The following is a 17,500-nucleotide window of genomic DNA, read 5'->3' on the forward strand; positions in this document are numbered from 1 at the left end:
AACCCCCACACTATAAATACCACCCAGTCGAATTGGAGGACTGTGATAGAGCACATAATAATAATAATAATCTTTCCAAGATATAAAACCCAAGGGTTTTCCGGGTCGTTTTCTAGGACTAATATTTCTTGGGGTCATTATCTTTATGATCTTTACAGTCTTTTGCTGATGTTGCTACGGAATCCCTCAACGGGATTGTCACTCACTATCTAGGGAATCCAATAATAATAATAATAATAATAATAATAATAATAATAATAATAATAATAATAATAATAATAATAATATGGCTCTGTTTGGAAAGCGCTAAAGTCTACTTCATCTTTGATATGCGCAATTTGCAGAACTATATCAAGAAGCTGCTGCATGACCATCCTCCATCTCAGAGTTGCTTCTCACCTGATGCCAAAGGGCGTTCTGAGACCTTGTTTGCGTTGTGAGGCCGTAAACAATTTCCTCGTCTGAGCGCTCTGGTTCATATGTGCCGAACATCCTATCCCAAATGATGAAAACGCTGCCATAGTTCTTATCAACACACCATTCGTTAGCACCTGGAGGTATGTATGATAAGTTAATTATCTAACTGCCACTGGGGAAATAATAATTAAACAACATTCCAAGAATTTACAACTTTCCAAATTAGATAGTAATTCATAAGTTCGTCATTTTTACCCTCTCTGTGATTGTTAACTTCTGTGCGCGTTTGTTAAATAAGTCTTTTCCGAAATCTAGAGCTAATTCTGTTATTAATAATTTTCTACTAATAAAAATAGTTTCAATATTTGACCGAGAACAAAAGGTTATTGGCATAAAGGAAAGACATATTTAGAATACATGACAGTTACATTAATAATGAGAGAGAGAGAGAGAGAGAGAGAGAGAGAGAGAGAGAGAGAGAGAGAGAGAGATCCTATTCCCTTTAGAAGACTTACTCTACAGATTCCAAATTCCAATAATTAGAAGTTTGGAACCCGTCGAGCCAATGCCGGTCGTTCCTTGTTTAATTCTCTCTACAGTCAGTGCTCCATATTTGTCTGACTTTTGACGCTGCAGCGATTACTATACAAATTGCTTTAGATATGGTGTATATTTCAAAGCATAAAGCAATGAAGTTCAAAGAGAGGTAATGTCGATAATTTTCTTATTTCAAAGATTTGACCAATACGTATCATGACAAAGTGCTCCTGTTTGTGGCAATACAGCCTGTGGTAATTTAGTTAATTTTTACTTTAAACCATACCTAATCCGATTTCGAAGTTGAAACTGAGAGTTTCCTGTGTTTTAGCAAGTAAAATTTGGCTTTAAACCATACATTAATCGTATTCTGGAATAGAGTATTTCAAAATTGCGCTTTGAACACATCTGAGGTTCATTTTGTCAGCATCTGAATAGTTTTACAAACATAAAGGATCATCAGGCACTTACCCAGCTGGGTTGTGAGAACGGGTAGGGTTTGAGGGGTGACATTGCTTTCCCAGATCCCCACACCTAACGTAAATTAGCGCTCCGGGTCTTAGTCTTATCCTTGCCGTTACGATTTTGCTCCCTTGCACCCCACACCCAATGTACTCTAGGGCACAGGGCCCTTTCTTAGCCAGGAGAGCTTTATCCGGTTGGACACCCCTCCTACCCAACACAACATAGTACTATTCACTGCTATAAGTTTTATACCAGTCACTCTGTCACATCTGTACAATCAATCCTTTACATAAAAGATTGTCTAATACTCCATACCCCAGGTCGAAACCTTTTAGCTACCACAGGTGCAATTACTATGTGTCGTTCCTATTCCTGCAAATGTGACAATTTCACTCCAGTTAAAGTGCCAAAACTTCCAGCTTACTCCCTAAACAGTTCAACAATCTCACATCTTAATCGTTATTGCACCAGATTCATGCTTATTTAAAAGCCCAAGGCTTGGTGATTTAATTCCTTCTCTGGTTTTTATACTATCATTATAGGTTATGAGGCAGCACAAGTTAAAATTTCATTGTCACAATATATATATATATATATATATATATATATATATATATATTTATTTATTTATTTTATATATATTTTTATATATATATATATATATATATAATATATATATATATATTTACACATATATATATGTATGTATACATATATATAACACTAGCTGACCAACCCACCACTGCCTGAGAAAACTCAGAAGAACTCAGAAAAATTTTCCTGCACTTCCTTGACCTGACTGTCTTATTCTTTCCAGGAATTACTGTAACGACTGTCGATTTAATCCAGAAATTACTGTACTAACTATCCCTTTTATCCAAGTATGACTGCTGATGGTTCCATTTATCCAGATATTACTGTGGTGACTATCACATTTTTCCATGTATTAATGTGGTGACTGTCCCTTTTATCGAAGTATGACTGTACTGACTGTCCCATTTATCCAGGTATTACTGTGGTGACTGTCCCTTATATCCAGGTATTACTGTGGTGATTAAACCATGCATTACTTTCTGTGGTGACTGTCCCTTTTATCCAGGTATTACTGCGGTGATTAACCCATGCATTACTTTCTGTGGTGACTGTCCCATTTATCCAGGTATTACTGTAGTGACTGTTGTCCCATTTATCGAGGTATTACTGTAGTGACTCTCCAAGTTATCCAGGTATTACTGTGCTGACTGTCCCATTTATCCAGGTCCAGGTATATTACTCTGTTGACGTTCCCATTTATCCAGGTATTACTGTAGTGATGGTCCCATTTATCCAGGTATTACTATGGTGATTTACCCATGCATTACTTTCTGTGGTGACTGTCCCATTTATCCAGGTATTACTGTGGTGATCTACCCATGTATTACTTTCTGTATTACTTTATCCAGGTATTACTGTGCTGACTGTCCTTTAATCCAGGTGGTATTACTGTACTTTGTCCCTTTTACCCAAGTATAACTCTGCTGACTGTTCCATTTTATCCAAGTTCTGTGCTGACTGTCCCTTTTCTCCAGGTATTACAGTAGTGACTGCCCATTTTATCCAGATATTACTTAACTGAAACACCCCCACTAAACCTAATTACACTCTCCTACACACACCCCTTGCTGGGCCTAAACACCCACTGCCAAACCTAAACACATAACCACGAAACGTAAACACAAACCTTGATACTGAATTATTAATAACAGGAAAGAATAGCATTATCAATAATATATTTCTGTGGCATCGAGTGCATGAAATTAGGTATATGATGAACCTGTAGAGTTTATTTACGGTTACCACATAAGTTACAGAGGGAAGGAGGTTGGGGGAAGGGGAAGTGGGGTGCAGGTGTGAAACCTACCCTGTTATCTAAGGTGGGTCAAACTATGACCTTGTGCCAGATTTTCTCTAGATCGGGCAAGCTGTTCGGATTTCTATAGCGCACAAGTTACAAACACAAACTTTCATTTTTATATATGAAATTTATATATATATATATATATATAATATAATATATATATATATATATATATATATATATATATATATATATATATATATATATATGATGTATGTGTTTGTGTGATGTTTTTATATATACTAACTCATTCCTAAAGAACAACCCAAAATTTTATCGACCAGTAAAAAACTGCTTGTATGCAAAATGAAAAAATAACTGCCGGGGGAGGAGTTCAGGAATAATATTACCTGCACAAGTAGACAGATAGGTAGTACCTGATTCATGATGAGCCGAACACTGTGACACAATTCAGTTATAATCATAATTCAAAATGTGGAAGCTCATGTGGAACCAGTCAGACAATTAGCACAGTGTAAGCCTCAAAATAGAATTCTCTTATGTGAAAAAGTGACACAGAAGGTTAAAAATAATTAATAAACTCATATACTACGGTAATAAGTAGTAGCATGTAAGAGGGTTAAAAATAATGACAGGTAACTAAAGGTAAATGAACAAACTCATATACTACGCAAATAAATAGCAGAATGTTAAAAAAAGGTAAAGTGATTTAAAGTAGTTATACTGGCCGGAAGACCGTTTCAACTTTTGTAGATGGGGTACTGAAAAAATTTGGCAGTGGGCGTTGTGATATTGTGAAACCCCAACTGTAGGTGAATGATGCACTCCAAAACGAGTTGCAAACACATTTTGAGATTATTTAACCTGTTGTGAGAACGTAGTTAAATGTGAAAATACGTTATGGAATAGAATATCTAAGGTTGTTCTAAATTATAGCTTGTGTTGTTGTTAAAACTGAAACTGCCATGCTTGGCAATTTTGTCTCGATGTTCTTAGAGTTGGCAGAAAATCTGATGCTTGTGCCACTAATACCATCAACTTAGCAGAAACAGTAAGGCATATTTATGAACAATGCTCACTTTTTTTTTTTGTAGCAGTCGATAGATTATCTGTTGATGTGAGAACGAAGGTGATAACAAAATACTTTTCGATATTTATATTCATAAAAGTATTGTTACCTATGGGTGAATCGTGGAGTAGTACCCCCTTAACAAGGTACTCTGATGAAAGTCTTGTTTTGATGGCTGTTAACCTGATATACTTAACTGATCCTTGCCATATCTCGAAGCTATCAGCAACTTTATGCGGGGAAATGACAACCAACAGGATTCTAACTAATCAAATCTGGTGTAAAGTTATTTTGTTTATTTCCTCTTACATTGTTGTGTTCAATAGGACTGGGAATTGACGAACCACTGCCCTTTTTCTCCCTTTCATTATACTAAGAGACAACTTCTTCTTTGGAAGTTTGACGCGGGAATTCGTGGCTTATTCTTTTGGGATACGGAACTATTACTAATCATGGATGATGACAAAACTGCGAAGGGTGGTGAGGAAATCATTAAATCATGTTTCCTTTTTCACACATTCCAGATATTTGGTAACACCAGAAAAAGGGGAAAGATAAAAAAAAAATAATAAAATAACCGTAAAGAAAAATTTGCTAACCATCAGAGAAACGGATGAAAATATTTTGGTTGCATTCAATTTCGGTTGGCTTAGGTTATAAAATAGGCACACTACAATTTTTCCCCCATTCGCATTCATTTTCTTTTATTTTACTCTCCGCCCTCTTCTAATAATTGTTTCATAGTGCAACTGCGAGATTTTCCTCATCGTACACCTCTGCAACCTCCGTTTTTCTCAATTTTCCTTTCAGTGCTGAATGATCTCATAGGTCCCAGCGCTTGGCCTCTGTCCTTAAGCTTATATATTCAATTCCTAATCATTTATGGGTGATTATCGTCTCCTCTTCATACGGGGAATTGTATACTGGTTGCAACATTTGGTGAAGCTTAGTGGCGGACGGAAAATCATCCAGACCCACAGGATTTAAGAGGCAATAAATCTGTCGAGTCATTTAGCCGTCATAACCGAATGAATGAAGTGTGACAGGATGTAATTGTTTGTTTGCTTCGCGATGGAACGGGGTCAATATGCAAAGTATCAATTTGCAAAGGTGTTAACTTCAAATATTCCAATTAATATTCTAAATTTTACAAATGGCAAGTGACACGCCAAACTTCTGGAATGTTCCAACTACGTATACATCTGATGAAATGATTTAGCGTGAACTGTTTAACAACAACAAAAAAATTGCTATATACGTGTAACTTCCCTAATTGCCATGAAGAGGGAAGTCCAAACCAGTTATATTGGTACATCTCTCCAGTCTCAGCAAGGACCGATGCTTTTTTTTTTTCTTTTTTTTTTGCCGGATCTTAGTAACAAAATCATGACTCACAACTAATAACCTTCTCTCTCTCTCTTCCCAGCCTTTTTTCCGATTTAACGGGACGATTCAGAGTCGCAGTGGCCACATTCATAACTGGTACAGTATAGGTAAGTACCTACCGCAGGTTGAATTGAAGTTTTGATTTATTAGTGGTTTTAAGGAATTATTTGTAGTTTTAAGGTAAACAATGTATTGTAACGAAAGTTCATTTATTTTACCTGGAACTCATGTGTTTTTAAGAGAATCACTTAGAGTTTGTTAAGAGTAATTCTGGTTCTTCCCAAGCTCATTCATGCTCGCCAGATATTCTTCCATTTGATGATAAAATGGTTCTGATATTGTTAGCCTAGCCATCGAAATCGAACAGGAAACCTAGTAAATTAAGTACTGTGATGTATTCGTTTTTTAATTCCTTCAGAAGAGGCTATTTTCTTTGTTAATGGAATACTCAATTTAAAACTTTGCATGATAATTTTTTCACTGTGGCTTTCGATATTTTTAGTCTGAGCCGAAACGAATAGTTACCATGCTGACTTTACATAGGTCTTTGGTCCGCAAGTATATTACTGTATAATAAAGTGTTTATCTTTAATCATTCCTCAAAGTAGAAGAAACAAGCCCAGCCCATAAATGTCGACAGTCTGTAGACTATCCTGATCTGAAAAACTTTGACACAAAGAGTAGCTATACGAGTAGCTTAGTTACGAATTACTTGAAAATAAACGAAAATTTTTGCTGTAAATTAGTGTAGCCAGGGAGCAGTAAACAGTATTTCATATTAGAACAAGCATAAAGGAAGACATTACTTTCATATAAAGAAAAACACACTCATCGTGATTCGGACTGTAGATCTTGTGTTTTGTGGTAGACATCTAAGTTTGTGTTAAGTTTCAGTACTTGCTTTTGTATACGTTGCGCGCCTGCAAAAACCTTGAGGAGCGCTTATGAAGTTGCACGACGGTGCAAGTAAGAGAAGAAAACCGGTTAGGTGGCGTCATGGCACTTTTTTTTCCTACTAAGGACCGCCTTAAAAAAAAATTGTTGAACGAACAAGTTACTGACCGTGATGAACTCGATGACTGGAAGGAGTCATGAAGATCCACTCGATGGGTCCCAGGTATGGAACAAGTTTCGTATGAAGCCAAAAGTCGAACAGCAGGTTTAGCGAGCTGTGCACCACCGTTGAGGAGAGTGGAATACCCAGGAAGGCCAGAGGCAGATACAGAAAGAAGTAAGTCACTTTAAGCATAAACGGAAGCCGAAGAGGCACGGCAAAATTGTAATCCTCGGCAGAGTGGTGCACTTGGTGAAACATCCACAGGACGTTTAACTCTGAAATGAAAAGAGATAAGTCGGGGAGCGCATTCCAACATCCGATATTCTTAGTCTAGAGGGAAATTGAATGATATGATATTAAAAGCCATATCCTATTTGAATGATTAAAAGACTGAAGAAAAAAAAAAGAATGGGAATTTTCAAGATACCAATTCTTGTACAGTGAAAATTCTCTCTTCGTTAATGTTCCCAACAAATCTGCCGATAGTTTTGTACTGTAGTAACGTAGATATTGAAAGCCAGCCAAGGCACATCCCCTCCCTATCCAGTTACGTATAAATAGGAACAGACACACACGAAACCGGTCTGGTTTCCCAGTAAACATCAACAATTAAGCGACAGTAAAAGATAAAAATCTAGTGAGTTGTCGACCGAATGGAGGACTACGCAGCCCAAGAATGCAAGTGGAAAGAAAAAGCTCAGCTTTAAACTTGTTTTTGTATATAAGTTGCACCCCGATTGAAATTGACAATACAGTTTACTTTAAGTGCATTGCAATATTGATTTCTTAAAAATGTATGGATTCATAATATCTAAATCTTATCATGCACGTTAAAATTCTTATTATCCGGGGGATAGGAAAGCCAGCTAACAGCGTTGAAGGCTAGCAGTCATGCATAAAAAATAAGGAATAACAGTTGAACACTGCAGTTGTTAGGAATTGGGTATCAAATGGCAGAAAGATCACTTCAAAAATATGTATAATTTAAATTTTGCTTCCAAATTGTAGGAGCGTGTAAATCATGACTCAGGTTGCGTATAAAAGGTCTTGTTTTCAACCACCGCTCCGTAGAGGGGTAGTGCTGTCAGTGTGCCTCGTGCGGTGCACTGTAGGCATTTCTTACGGTTCTTTGCAGCGTGCCTTCGGCCCCTAGCTGCATTCCCTTTCGTTCTTTTTAGGTTACCTCCTTTCTTATTCTCTTTCTTCCGTCTTACTTTCCAGCCTCTCTCCTTACATGTGACTCATAGTGTAACTGCTAGGTTTTCCTCCTGTTATATCTTTCAAACCTTTTACTGTCAATTTCCGTTCTAGCGCTGAATGACCGCATAGGTCCCAGTGCTTGGCCTTTGGCCTAAATTCAATATTCAATTCAAGTCAACCATCGGTACGCCGATTCTCTAGGAGTGGTGATGTTTGCATGTGTCTAGTTCCTCAAACCTTGGTTTAAAAGTATACATGGCTCTACACGATCGTGTCGCCGATCCACAATTGAACGACCTTCCGTTTTCACACTTGCTTCAGTCTAGCAACGAGCAGATATCTCAAGTCCAGTTCTTCTCTCCATTAAGTTCATTTTTTTTGTCACCTCGGTACTAATAAATACACAGACATTTTGCCCATCTGACAAAGAAAACCTACCGTGATGGGCTCTGTGAGTCCAGTAGAATGCGAAGTCCACAAGTAGTAAAGATGCAATCCAGGTATAGACACTGTCACCGGGGAGTTCCGTGAATCGGAACTGATACAACCAGTCATAGACTCTTAAGATCGCTCCGTAGAGGAAGAAGCTGGAAATGAAGCAGGATATATATTTATAAATTGCCTGTATATTCCAGTTTTTATTTTTTTTACATATAAAATCAGTATATTATTGACAGACTCCATAATCACTTAGAAAAAAAAGTTGATCATAAAAATACGAGATGAACGTCAATTTTAACTTATTTATAGGAAAGAATGACAAGAACTTCGCTTACTTTGTTGCCAGATGAATGACACCAATGCCGCTGGAGCAGATGTAATCCGCCATGAGAAGACGGTGGCCTCTGAGGCGAAGGATTGCCATCTCCATAAAGAGAAAAGTCATGAAAAGTGGCATCGCCTGGAAAGATTACAAACGGATTCAGTTAGCCTTTCCGGATTCTTATTTGTCGGAGAACATTTGGGGAAAACAGTTTTAGGAACATCAAAAGAAGAAGAAAAAAAAACAAAAACAAAAAGGAAACGTCCAAAGTAAAACAAAAACTCAATTTGTGTTATTTGATTGGAGTGAAGCTCAACGAGGGATATCAGAAATTTTGGTATATTGAAACAAAATGTTTGACGTAGAAGCAGTCTTTTTAGAATATATGGTAAGCAGAAATTTTAAACACGTCATACTTTTAATGAAATTATTTACTTCATATAAAGTCAAGCTCAAAAACCATTTGAATGTCATGTATAGTTCATTTATTGAACATTGACTTTTTATGTATATTTCGGAAGGAAAACTTAAAACATGGGAGAAGCTTTTCAAAATTTTTATGAAATTTTGTTCATAGAAGAGGATGTCTTCGCTACAACTTATCTGCTATGAACGATTTCCTTTCGTCGCTTCCTTCTTGGGAGAGCGACGCAGTTGAAAACATGAGGTAACTTGAGCATGATAAATACAAATGTTCATATACGTATGTACACCAAAACGCAATGCTTGAACCGTTAAAAAGAGAATAGGTTATAAAATTGTTATATTGAAATATAAGTTTTATGAAACACGAGGGATGTTCTAATACTGGCACAACAAAAAGGTGAAACAGTATCACTGACAGAGCGAAGAAAAAATGAAACTGAAAACCAGAAGACAGTTTTTTTGTGATTCTAATCGATCGGGACTGATTTTTTGCTAAGGAACGTTTAAAAACGATTTTTTTTATTCCCCCAAATACTTCATTTTTGTCACTTTGCGTAAAAGAACCAGTTCTGCGGATTGAATTAAATTTGCCTCTTGGACAACTTCATGCAAAGTAGGATTTTCCCATTGCTTCTCTGAAGTTAAATCATTGTATCGAGATGTTGGAGCATGTATATCGGGTATACAGATATGTAATAATAATTTCGGAAAATTGGTATTAGTGACTTCTTGAATGGATGTACATTTCGTTGTTATTTTGGGAAACTGCAAATAGAATGCAAAACGTGATTGGAAGGTGTGCTAGTTTTTCATATACATCACCATATATATATATATATATATATATATAATATATATATATATATATATATACATATATAATATAATATATATATATATATAGATATATATATACATATATATATATATATATATATAGTGTGTGTGTGTGTGTATGTATGTATGTATATGTATATCTTATAAATAAAACGCTTGATTGCTAAATCAAGACGGAACCTGATTGGTAAGACTGGTTGCTTGATCAGATCAGATTGATCCATTCGTTTCCTTTCCCCTTTCGTTTTCCTTTTGAAGACAGTGTCATTTTTTTTTCCTTTGCATTTTTCTCTTCTGAACGTCTATGCTCGTTGTCATTATCTTGTAGTCGTTTGTTTTGTTTGCTTAATAGTTCCGTCTTCTCTGATTTCGTTTTGTTATTAAGAGACTCCCTCTGTCCTGAAACCTGGATATTCCAAAAGGTCGGAGCTCCAATGTCACGACTGAATGTTTTGCCAGTGAAGAACGCCAGCCTGCGACCAAATAATTATGTGCTTGCAATTAAAGGCTATTGCCCTCACCCTTTTTACTGTAGTCGTGATCGTGGGAGATATAATTCCACGGGACTCGTTTCTTTGATGTTTCTCCGTATTCATGATCGTCTTTATTCATAATCGTATTTATTCATGATCCTATATATTCATGATCGTCTTTATTCACGATCGTCTTTATTCATGATCGTCTTTATTCATGATCGTCTTTATTCATAATCGTCTTTATTCATGATCGTCTTTATTCATGATCGTCATCATGGTCGTCTTCGTGTGTGCTTTCGTGATGTGATGGAAGAGGATCATCGGAATGTTGTTTTGCCCTAAAACTGGTTTCAGCGGGATAATTTGATATTAATTTTGCTCGCTCTCTTCGCAATATTGTTTGTGACTGAAAATCAGGATTACGTCTTTATTCAGACGTATGTATGAGAGAGAGAGAGAGAGAGAGAGAGAGAGAGAGAGAGAGAGAGAGAGAGATAACGCCCTTGAGACAACTCTGTCCTAAACCACTTGACGAGGGTGGATGTGCGATCGTGAATCCCCTTGAGCAAAATATTTCTCCACCGTCAAATAAAGCTCTTGTTGTTAAAACCCGCTGATGTAAAGTGTAAAATTGATTATTAGTGACTTAAAAAGTGAGGATTTTTCTTACCAGATTATGCTCATTTCTTCTCGTGAGAATGCAAACCCATAGTCTGTTTAGTGGTATTTCCCGGCCAGAACTGGTTTTGGTCGTTGAAAGCTTATTACGAGGTGTTTGTTTATTGGTGACGGATGAGGGTCCCGCCAAAAACACACGCACGCACACTTTTTCTTTCTTTTGTTGTTACAGAATCTGGACATCACAGCTGTTTTGAAACTGAATCGATTATGCTGTTGAGGGAATGTGAATGTTGACCTTTGCTTGTTTTCAGGCGTTCCATGTTGAATGTGTTCTTGTTGGTCGCTGTTGCAACAGTGGGCTAAGCATGGGACCAGGCACGGCAGTAAAAAAAATAGTCACCAGCATCTTTGGGTGTTCAGTGTGGAGACATTTCTGCTCCAGTTAGTCTGTAGGGTCTTTTCCTGTTGGTTTTCCCCAGGCTCCCGAGGCCTTTTGGGGGTAACGGTTGGGATGCAAGAGATTTAACCGGTATTCTTTGCTATACCACGCTGTTAGGCCGGGTATTCCGTCACAATCTTTGGTTGGTGTTAAAGGCATATTGGCCTACCAGGGACACGCCTAGAGAATTTTCGGAAACTAACTTCATAGAACACATGGCTCCTACTTCTTGTCTTCTTCCTGGACCTACTCATCTTCCATGTCCCCCAGAAAAGTAGAAGCATAGGAGGAAGGCCAAGACGTCTTTCTTTAGTTTGCAAAGAACCCGTTTAAGTCGCGTGAACCCAGTTCCGGGGGAGAGGTTGAGAATGTTCCCTTTTAGCTTGCTCGTACGTTTTCTCTGACCAAACGTTGTCGACAGAGGAGAACCAACCTAAACTGTCCTCATACTTTGTTCCTCCCCAAAGGTTTGCAGAGAATATCGCCTGTGGTGTGGTGTTGGCCATTCGCCTTGTCAAGCATTGTTCAGTGTTGATCGTGCTCGGTCTGCACTATCGTCTCATTGGTGTTCGGTGTCAGGATCTGTTGGCTAAATTTAGATATTGTATGACATAGCATAGTCCTGTGACCGGTCACCATATTGGTTGATGAATTTCTGCCCTCTTATTTGGGAGATGGACCCTTCCCAGAATGGTTGGGATCCATCGCGTCTGGAGGGTCCCATGACTGTGCAACACTTACAGACAAAGTTTCTTTCGATCGAGAGAGAGAGAGAGAGAGAGAGAGAGAGAGAGAGAGAGAGACGCGGGGGAGATTGTGAGAAGGGGACTTAAAGTCATTAGGCTTATTCGCGATAGCAATGATCGGGGACTGGGTTTTTATAGCAATTATGTTGAACGTGGTCTTTTTGACTGAATGCACTTTAGGTGCACTCTTGAAGCAAAACCTTCTTTCATGTTGCCTTAGTTGCCAGTTTTGCTCAGCAGTTTTCGGGGAGGTTCATAGATCATTCGTCAAATTCACTCTGCACATTGTTCGAATTGGAATTGGACGAGCGTTATTTTCCATGTTCTTAATATTTTCGTTATCACAAGCTTCCTCATTTTCAATACTGTCATCGATGCCTATAAAATCTTTTGAAGACACATTTCGAAGCTGTGTGAGATTCCATTTGTATGTGCAAATATTTACTGTTGGAAGTGCGGTAGAAATCGGATGTTAAAATATGGATGACATTGGAAGATTGCGGGCGAGGCAGAAATGTGGATTATTGATCATTGATCAAAATAAAGGATAACATTGATCAAAATAAAGGATAACTTTAACACTAAGAACTAGGCTACGAAAAATGAGCATCATCTAGGTGGTCTCAAGCCCAAATACGTATGATGATGGAGTTGAACATATTGGGCTTCTTCTTGCCCAGTGTAGAGTTACAGCATCAACAGCAAAAAAGCAAAAGTATTTTTAATGCACCTGCGATGGTAACTAATGGCGGTGAATAAGAAGAAATTCGACCTTTTACTAGAAGTCAAGCTCCCTGCACTTCACAGAAAGTTGCGTTGAAGTGCATCTTAAAAACTGTCTAATGATGTCCGACTCTGTCCCGTCGTCATATTAGACTTGTAAACATATAGTCAATTTTCTGAAACATATAGTTAGTTTTTGGACAGATACAGTTAAATTTTTGAATGATATAGTTAGTTTTTGGAAAGATAGTAAATTTTTGGAAAGATAGTAAATTTTTGGAATTATATAGTTAACTTTTGGAAAGATATAGTTTTTGGAAAGCTATAGTTAGTTTTTGGATAGATATAGTTGGTTTTTGAAAGATATAGTTAGTTATTGGAAAGATATAGTCAATTTTTGGAAAGATACAGTTAGGTTTTGGAAAGATATACTTAATATTTGGGAAAGATAGTTTTTGGAAAGATAGAGTTAGTATTTGGAAAGATATAGCTAGGGTTTGGAAAGATATACTTAGTTTTTGGAAAGATATGGTTAATGTTTGGAAAGATATAGTTAGTTTTTGGAAAGATATAGTTAATTTTTGAAAAGATATAGTTAGTTTTTAGAAAGATGTAGTTAATATTTGGAAAGATATAGTTAAATTTGGAAAGATATTGTTAGTTTTTGGAAAGATAGTTAATTGTTGGAAAGATATAGTTGATATTCGGAATGATATATGTAGTTAATTTTTGGAAAGATAGATAGTTTTTGAAAAGATATACGTAGTTCTTGGAAATATTGAGTTAATTTTTGTTAAGGAAAACGTGCAGTTCCTACCCATAAATTAATATAAAAATAAATTTAGTTGTTGTTCAAACGTTAATACCATTTATGAATGTCCTGTCAAAGATAAAATATGTTGAAAGTTAATATCTTAAAAAGTGTACATCAGATACGCTTACCGAAATTTGTGGTGTCAAAAATAATTCACGATCAGAGTTACTGAAACGTTAGAAACGCAAAATAAGTAGTCAGAGGATTTCTTTGTTTGACCTTGCATATACATATTATCATAAGTTTCTTGGGACGAGCATGTTTTTTCATATGCTCTCTGCTTGCTTTGTAGCATTTTTTTTTTTTTACATTCCTGTTATTTTTTATCACAGTTAATTTTTTTACATTCATGTTTTTTTTTAGTCCTTTTTTCACATTCATGTTTTTTGCCATCACTTGTCGCCCTTCATGGTCTTTTTTTTTCCAGTTACTTTTTTTTGCCGAAGTTATAGTTTTTTTTTTTTTTTTTTTTTTCATTCGATCATGTACGTTTTCGCAGTACTTCATTTGGTATTCGTTGTTCCCAATAGTTGCTTCCTTTTCCTGTCACTTTCAAGGTTTTTGATTGGTTATACCACGATAAAGAAATTCGACAGGTAATGCAATGCTCTGGTCCGCGTATTTTTATGTAACCCACCATAAACTGTGACATCACACAAACTCATTGGAGCGACAGTTTACTCTTGCAAACATAGGGATAATTGCCTTCGCTACATTTTGAAATGGGATTTGAAAAATATCCTTCCATAGATTTAAGTGGTGAACGGGATTTTGGGCAAATGAAATATTGTAGTTCGTGTGGATGTCGATATTGAAGAAATCAGTTAGGCGAAATGTTGCACCAGTAAGGTTTTTTTTGAGTGACATCGACTGTACTATCTGCTATCAGCGATGAGAAAGTGGTAAAGGCCTCTTTAATGCATTCTATTACTTTGTGAATGAAATAAGACCTTAATATAACAACTGACACTTATCAAATAAGTTTGGACTACAAATAGGCACAATGAAAAATCTTTGCCTCACAGACAATGATACCTTAAATCTAACAACTTCTAATGACCATTCCAAATGAAAATGCCAACAAATTAATAAATAATAAAATTAATTAAAGCTAATTAAAGGCAACCTAAACCTAACAGGTCATAGCCAGCTGTTAAATTACCTTTCTGCTTAGCTGACGTTACTTGCATTGGAGGATTGATCCGGTACTGCATCTTTCTTTTAAACCCCTAATAATTTTTTGGTCTCAGTTGATTTTTAAGCTCAAATTTCCATCGTACTGAACAGAGCTAAAATGCTTGATGTCTACGCCAACTCTCATCTCTGATCTCCGGCATGTGTGAGCCCAGATTTTCCTTAACAGAACGAAAAGAGCTCGTAAGTACCCCGATCACTCGTACTGAACCCAAAAACACTACAATAAACCATTTCGAAGTCCACTTTCACAACAACGATATCACTAAGACGCAAATGAACGGTCACTTCATACCGGAAATCTTGTCAGTTTAAGAAAAATGCTTACGAAAATAGTAAAATAATACCATTTATTATATTAGTAATATCTCTAGTATGTAAATCTCAATATATGAGAGGGATATTGCCATTTGAACTCTGCACGTTGCCTTAGCAACGGCTTTCGCTTGGGGTAGAATATGACGTCACAAAATCACATGCGGGTCTACCTGTCACACCTTGGTTACACATTCTGGTTTTTGAGAACCTGAATGTATTGACATAGAACCATTGATTTCTTTATCGTTGATGCTAAATTTTTCTTTTTAGTAATTTAATGATTGCACTCGATGTTCTCAAATATTTCCAAGAAACAGAACTTGGTCAAAAATTTTGTGTTTTTGTTTTGCAGCTTTGCTCGTGAAAATATTCGTCATCACTTATTTTTAAAGGGTGAGTCAGATCATGTAAATAATTCTATTATTATTATTATTAATTATTAAATAATTAACTATTAGCAGCTTTGGATAAAAGAAGTTTTTAGTTGAGGTGCAGCTTGACCTTGAATATTTGTGAAGGTTCGTCTAACAGAGCATTTGAAGGAAATCGGAGAAAATCGAAATCGCTAATAATATATTAATAGAGTCTTTTCTGTTATTATTATTATTATTATTATTATTATTATTATTATTATTATTATTATTATTATTATTATTATTATTATTATTATTATATAATGAGATTTATAACTATCTTTATTATGTGTGCAGGAGCATTGGATTTTTTTGTATTCACTTGCATTGCGGGAACTGCACCACCTCTCATATTGAAGGAAATCCTTTAAGATTTAACTCGTTTCACGACAAAAGTTTAAAGCTCTTTCAGCTTGCCAGTAACAGCAGGAAGTAAAAGTATTCAATAAAATCCACTCGTTAGAACCTTTTAAAACATGTTCGTTAACATTTGCTATTCGGAATTGTTTTCAGGCTTCACTTCTTCCTGTTCTCAGACCTGTCGTAGTATGAGTATCAGAGGTACAGTGTGAGTTACTCATCCCAGTGGGTCACCGAATCCAAGTTTTACTCCGAGAGAATCGGCTAATTTCGTAATGTCATGTTCGTAGGTTATTATTTTTTCCTTCCCTTCCAAACCCTGGGATTCTTTCCCCTGCCCATGATGCTCTTCTAGATTCCTACCATATTCAACCTTTCAAAAAACCGATCGATCCCTTTCTTGGGGGTGAATTCAAGACCAACTCTGATTCCTTCCGTCTTTTACAGAATTTTTCAATACTTGGCTTGTTAACGAAATTGGGATGCTTGTGTCGTCGCCTGAGATTGCAGGCAGTAGACTTCCCGAAAATCTCGCTGACCCCTCATCGTCGTTTTAGATTTAAAATTAATCTTTTCTAGTGCACGATCGTAGCTGAAGTATCATATCTTCACAGCAGTATCTCGAATTAATAATCCCCACACGCGCGTGACAGTAACAGAAATAGATAGAAACCAGTGGTACTAGACATTAACGGACATATGTATACTTTGATTGGCAGTTGCAGAAATGATTAAATTCCACAGTTGCGTGACAGTATCAGAAATTTAACTGGTGCCTGATAATAACAAATAAATATATCTCCATTAGTACGTGGTTGTAACAGAAACAGATCTCCACTGTCGACAGAATTGTATTTGGGAAAATTTGTAGAATATCTTCGAATTATTTAGATTTTACAGTACTTTTGAAACCCATTGTGTGCGTGTGGTAGACACTGCATTGCGACCTTGACTAGAGTAAACTATGCAGTAGTATACCCGTTTGACTAGCCTGGCTGGATTGTAAAATGTCGAGTGGTGGTTGCTGCTGCTGCTGCTATTGTTGATGACAAACGTCAGCTATTGTTGATGATAAACGTTAATATGTGTTCGTAATATTTCTGTTGTTATTCTGGTAACAGGATCATACGGTATAGTTACTTAAGTAACTCACGTCTGCTTTCGTTAGAAGTGTGATATTGTATTGTATCATTTTGCCTTTATTTTTTTGTCAGGGATGAGGCTTTTTCCTCCGATTTGGGAATAGTTTTTTTCTGTCTACTAACTCCTCACAGTGTCTTGGAGACCCCATATTCGATCAGTAGGACAGCTTTGTGATCTTTGTGAAAAGTGGCAAAAAACTTTCTAGTTGAGAAGGATTAAAATAGTTTTACCCTAAAGA

The 17,500-nt window shown here is 36.5% G+C and overlaps 1 protein-coding gene across 6 annotated transcripts in view; it reads right to left on the minus strand.

Moving 5' to 3' along the window:
- LOC135215601 (alkylglycerol monooxygenase-like) overlaps positions 1-17,500 on the minus strand; it is a 792,850-nt gene that overhangs the window by 5,561 nt on the left and 769,789 nt on the right. For all 6 annotated transcript variants that reach the window (XM_064250496.1, XM_064250495.1, XM_064250493.1 and 3 more), the window contains 4 exons: positions 8,766-8,890; positions 8,428-8,576; positions 6,795-7,064; positions 400-551 (listed from right to left, as the gene is read on the minus strand). In XM_064250496.1, coding sequence (XP_064106566.1) covers positions 400-551; positions 6,795-7,064; positions 8,428-8,576; positions 8,766-8,887 — 693 coding nt within the window. In that variant the 5' untranslated portion in view covers positions 8,888-8,890. The remainder of the gene's footprint in view (positions 1-399; positions 552-6,794; positions 7,065-8,427; positions 8,577-8,765; positions 8,891-17,500) is intronic.

Source organism: Macrobrachium nipponense, chromosome 5 (assembly GCF_015104395.2).
Source record: "Macrobrachium nipponense isolate FS-2020 chromosome 5, ASM1510439v2, whole genome shotgun sequence".
Taxonomy (NCBI): Eukaryota; Metazoa; Arthropoda; class Malacostraca; order Decapoda; family Palaemonidae; genus Macrobrachium; species Macrobrachium nipponense.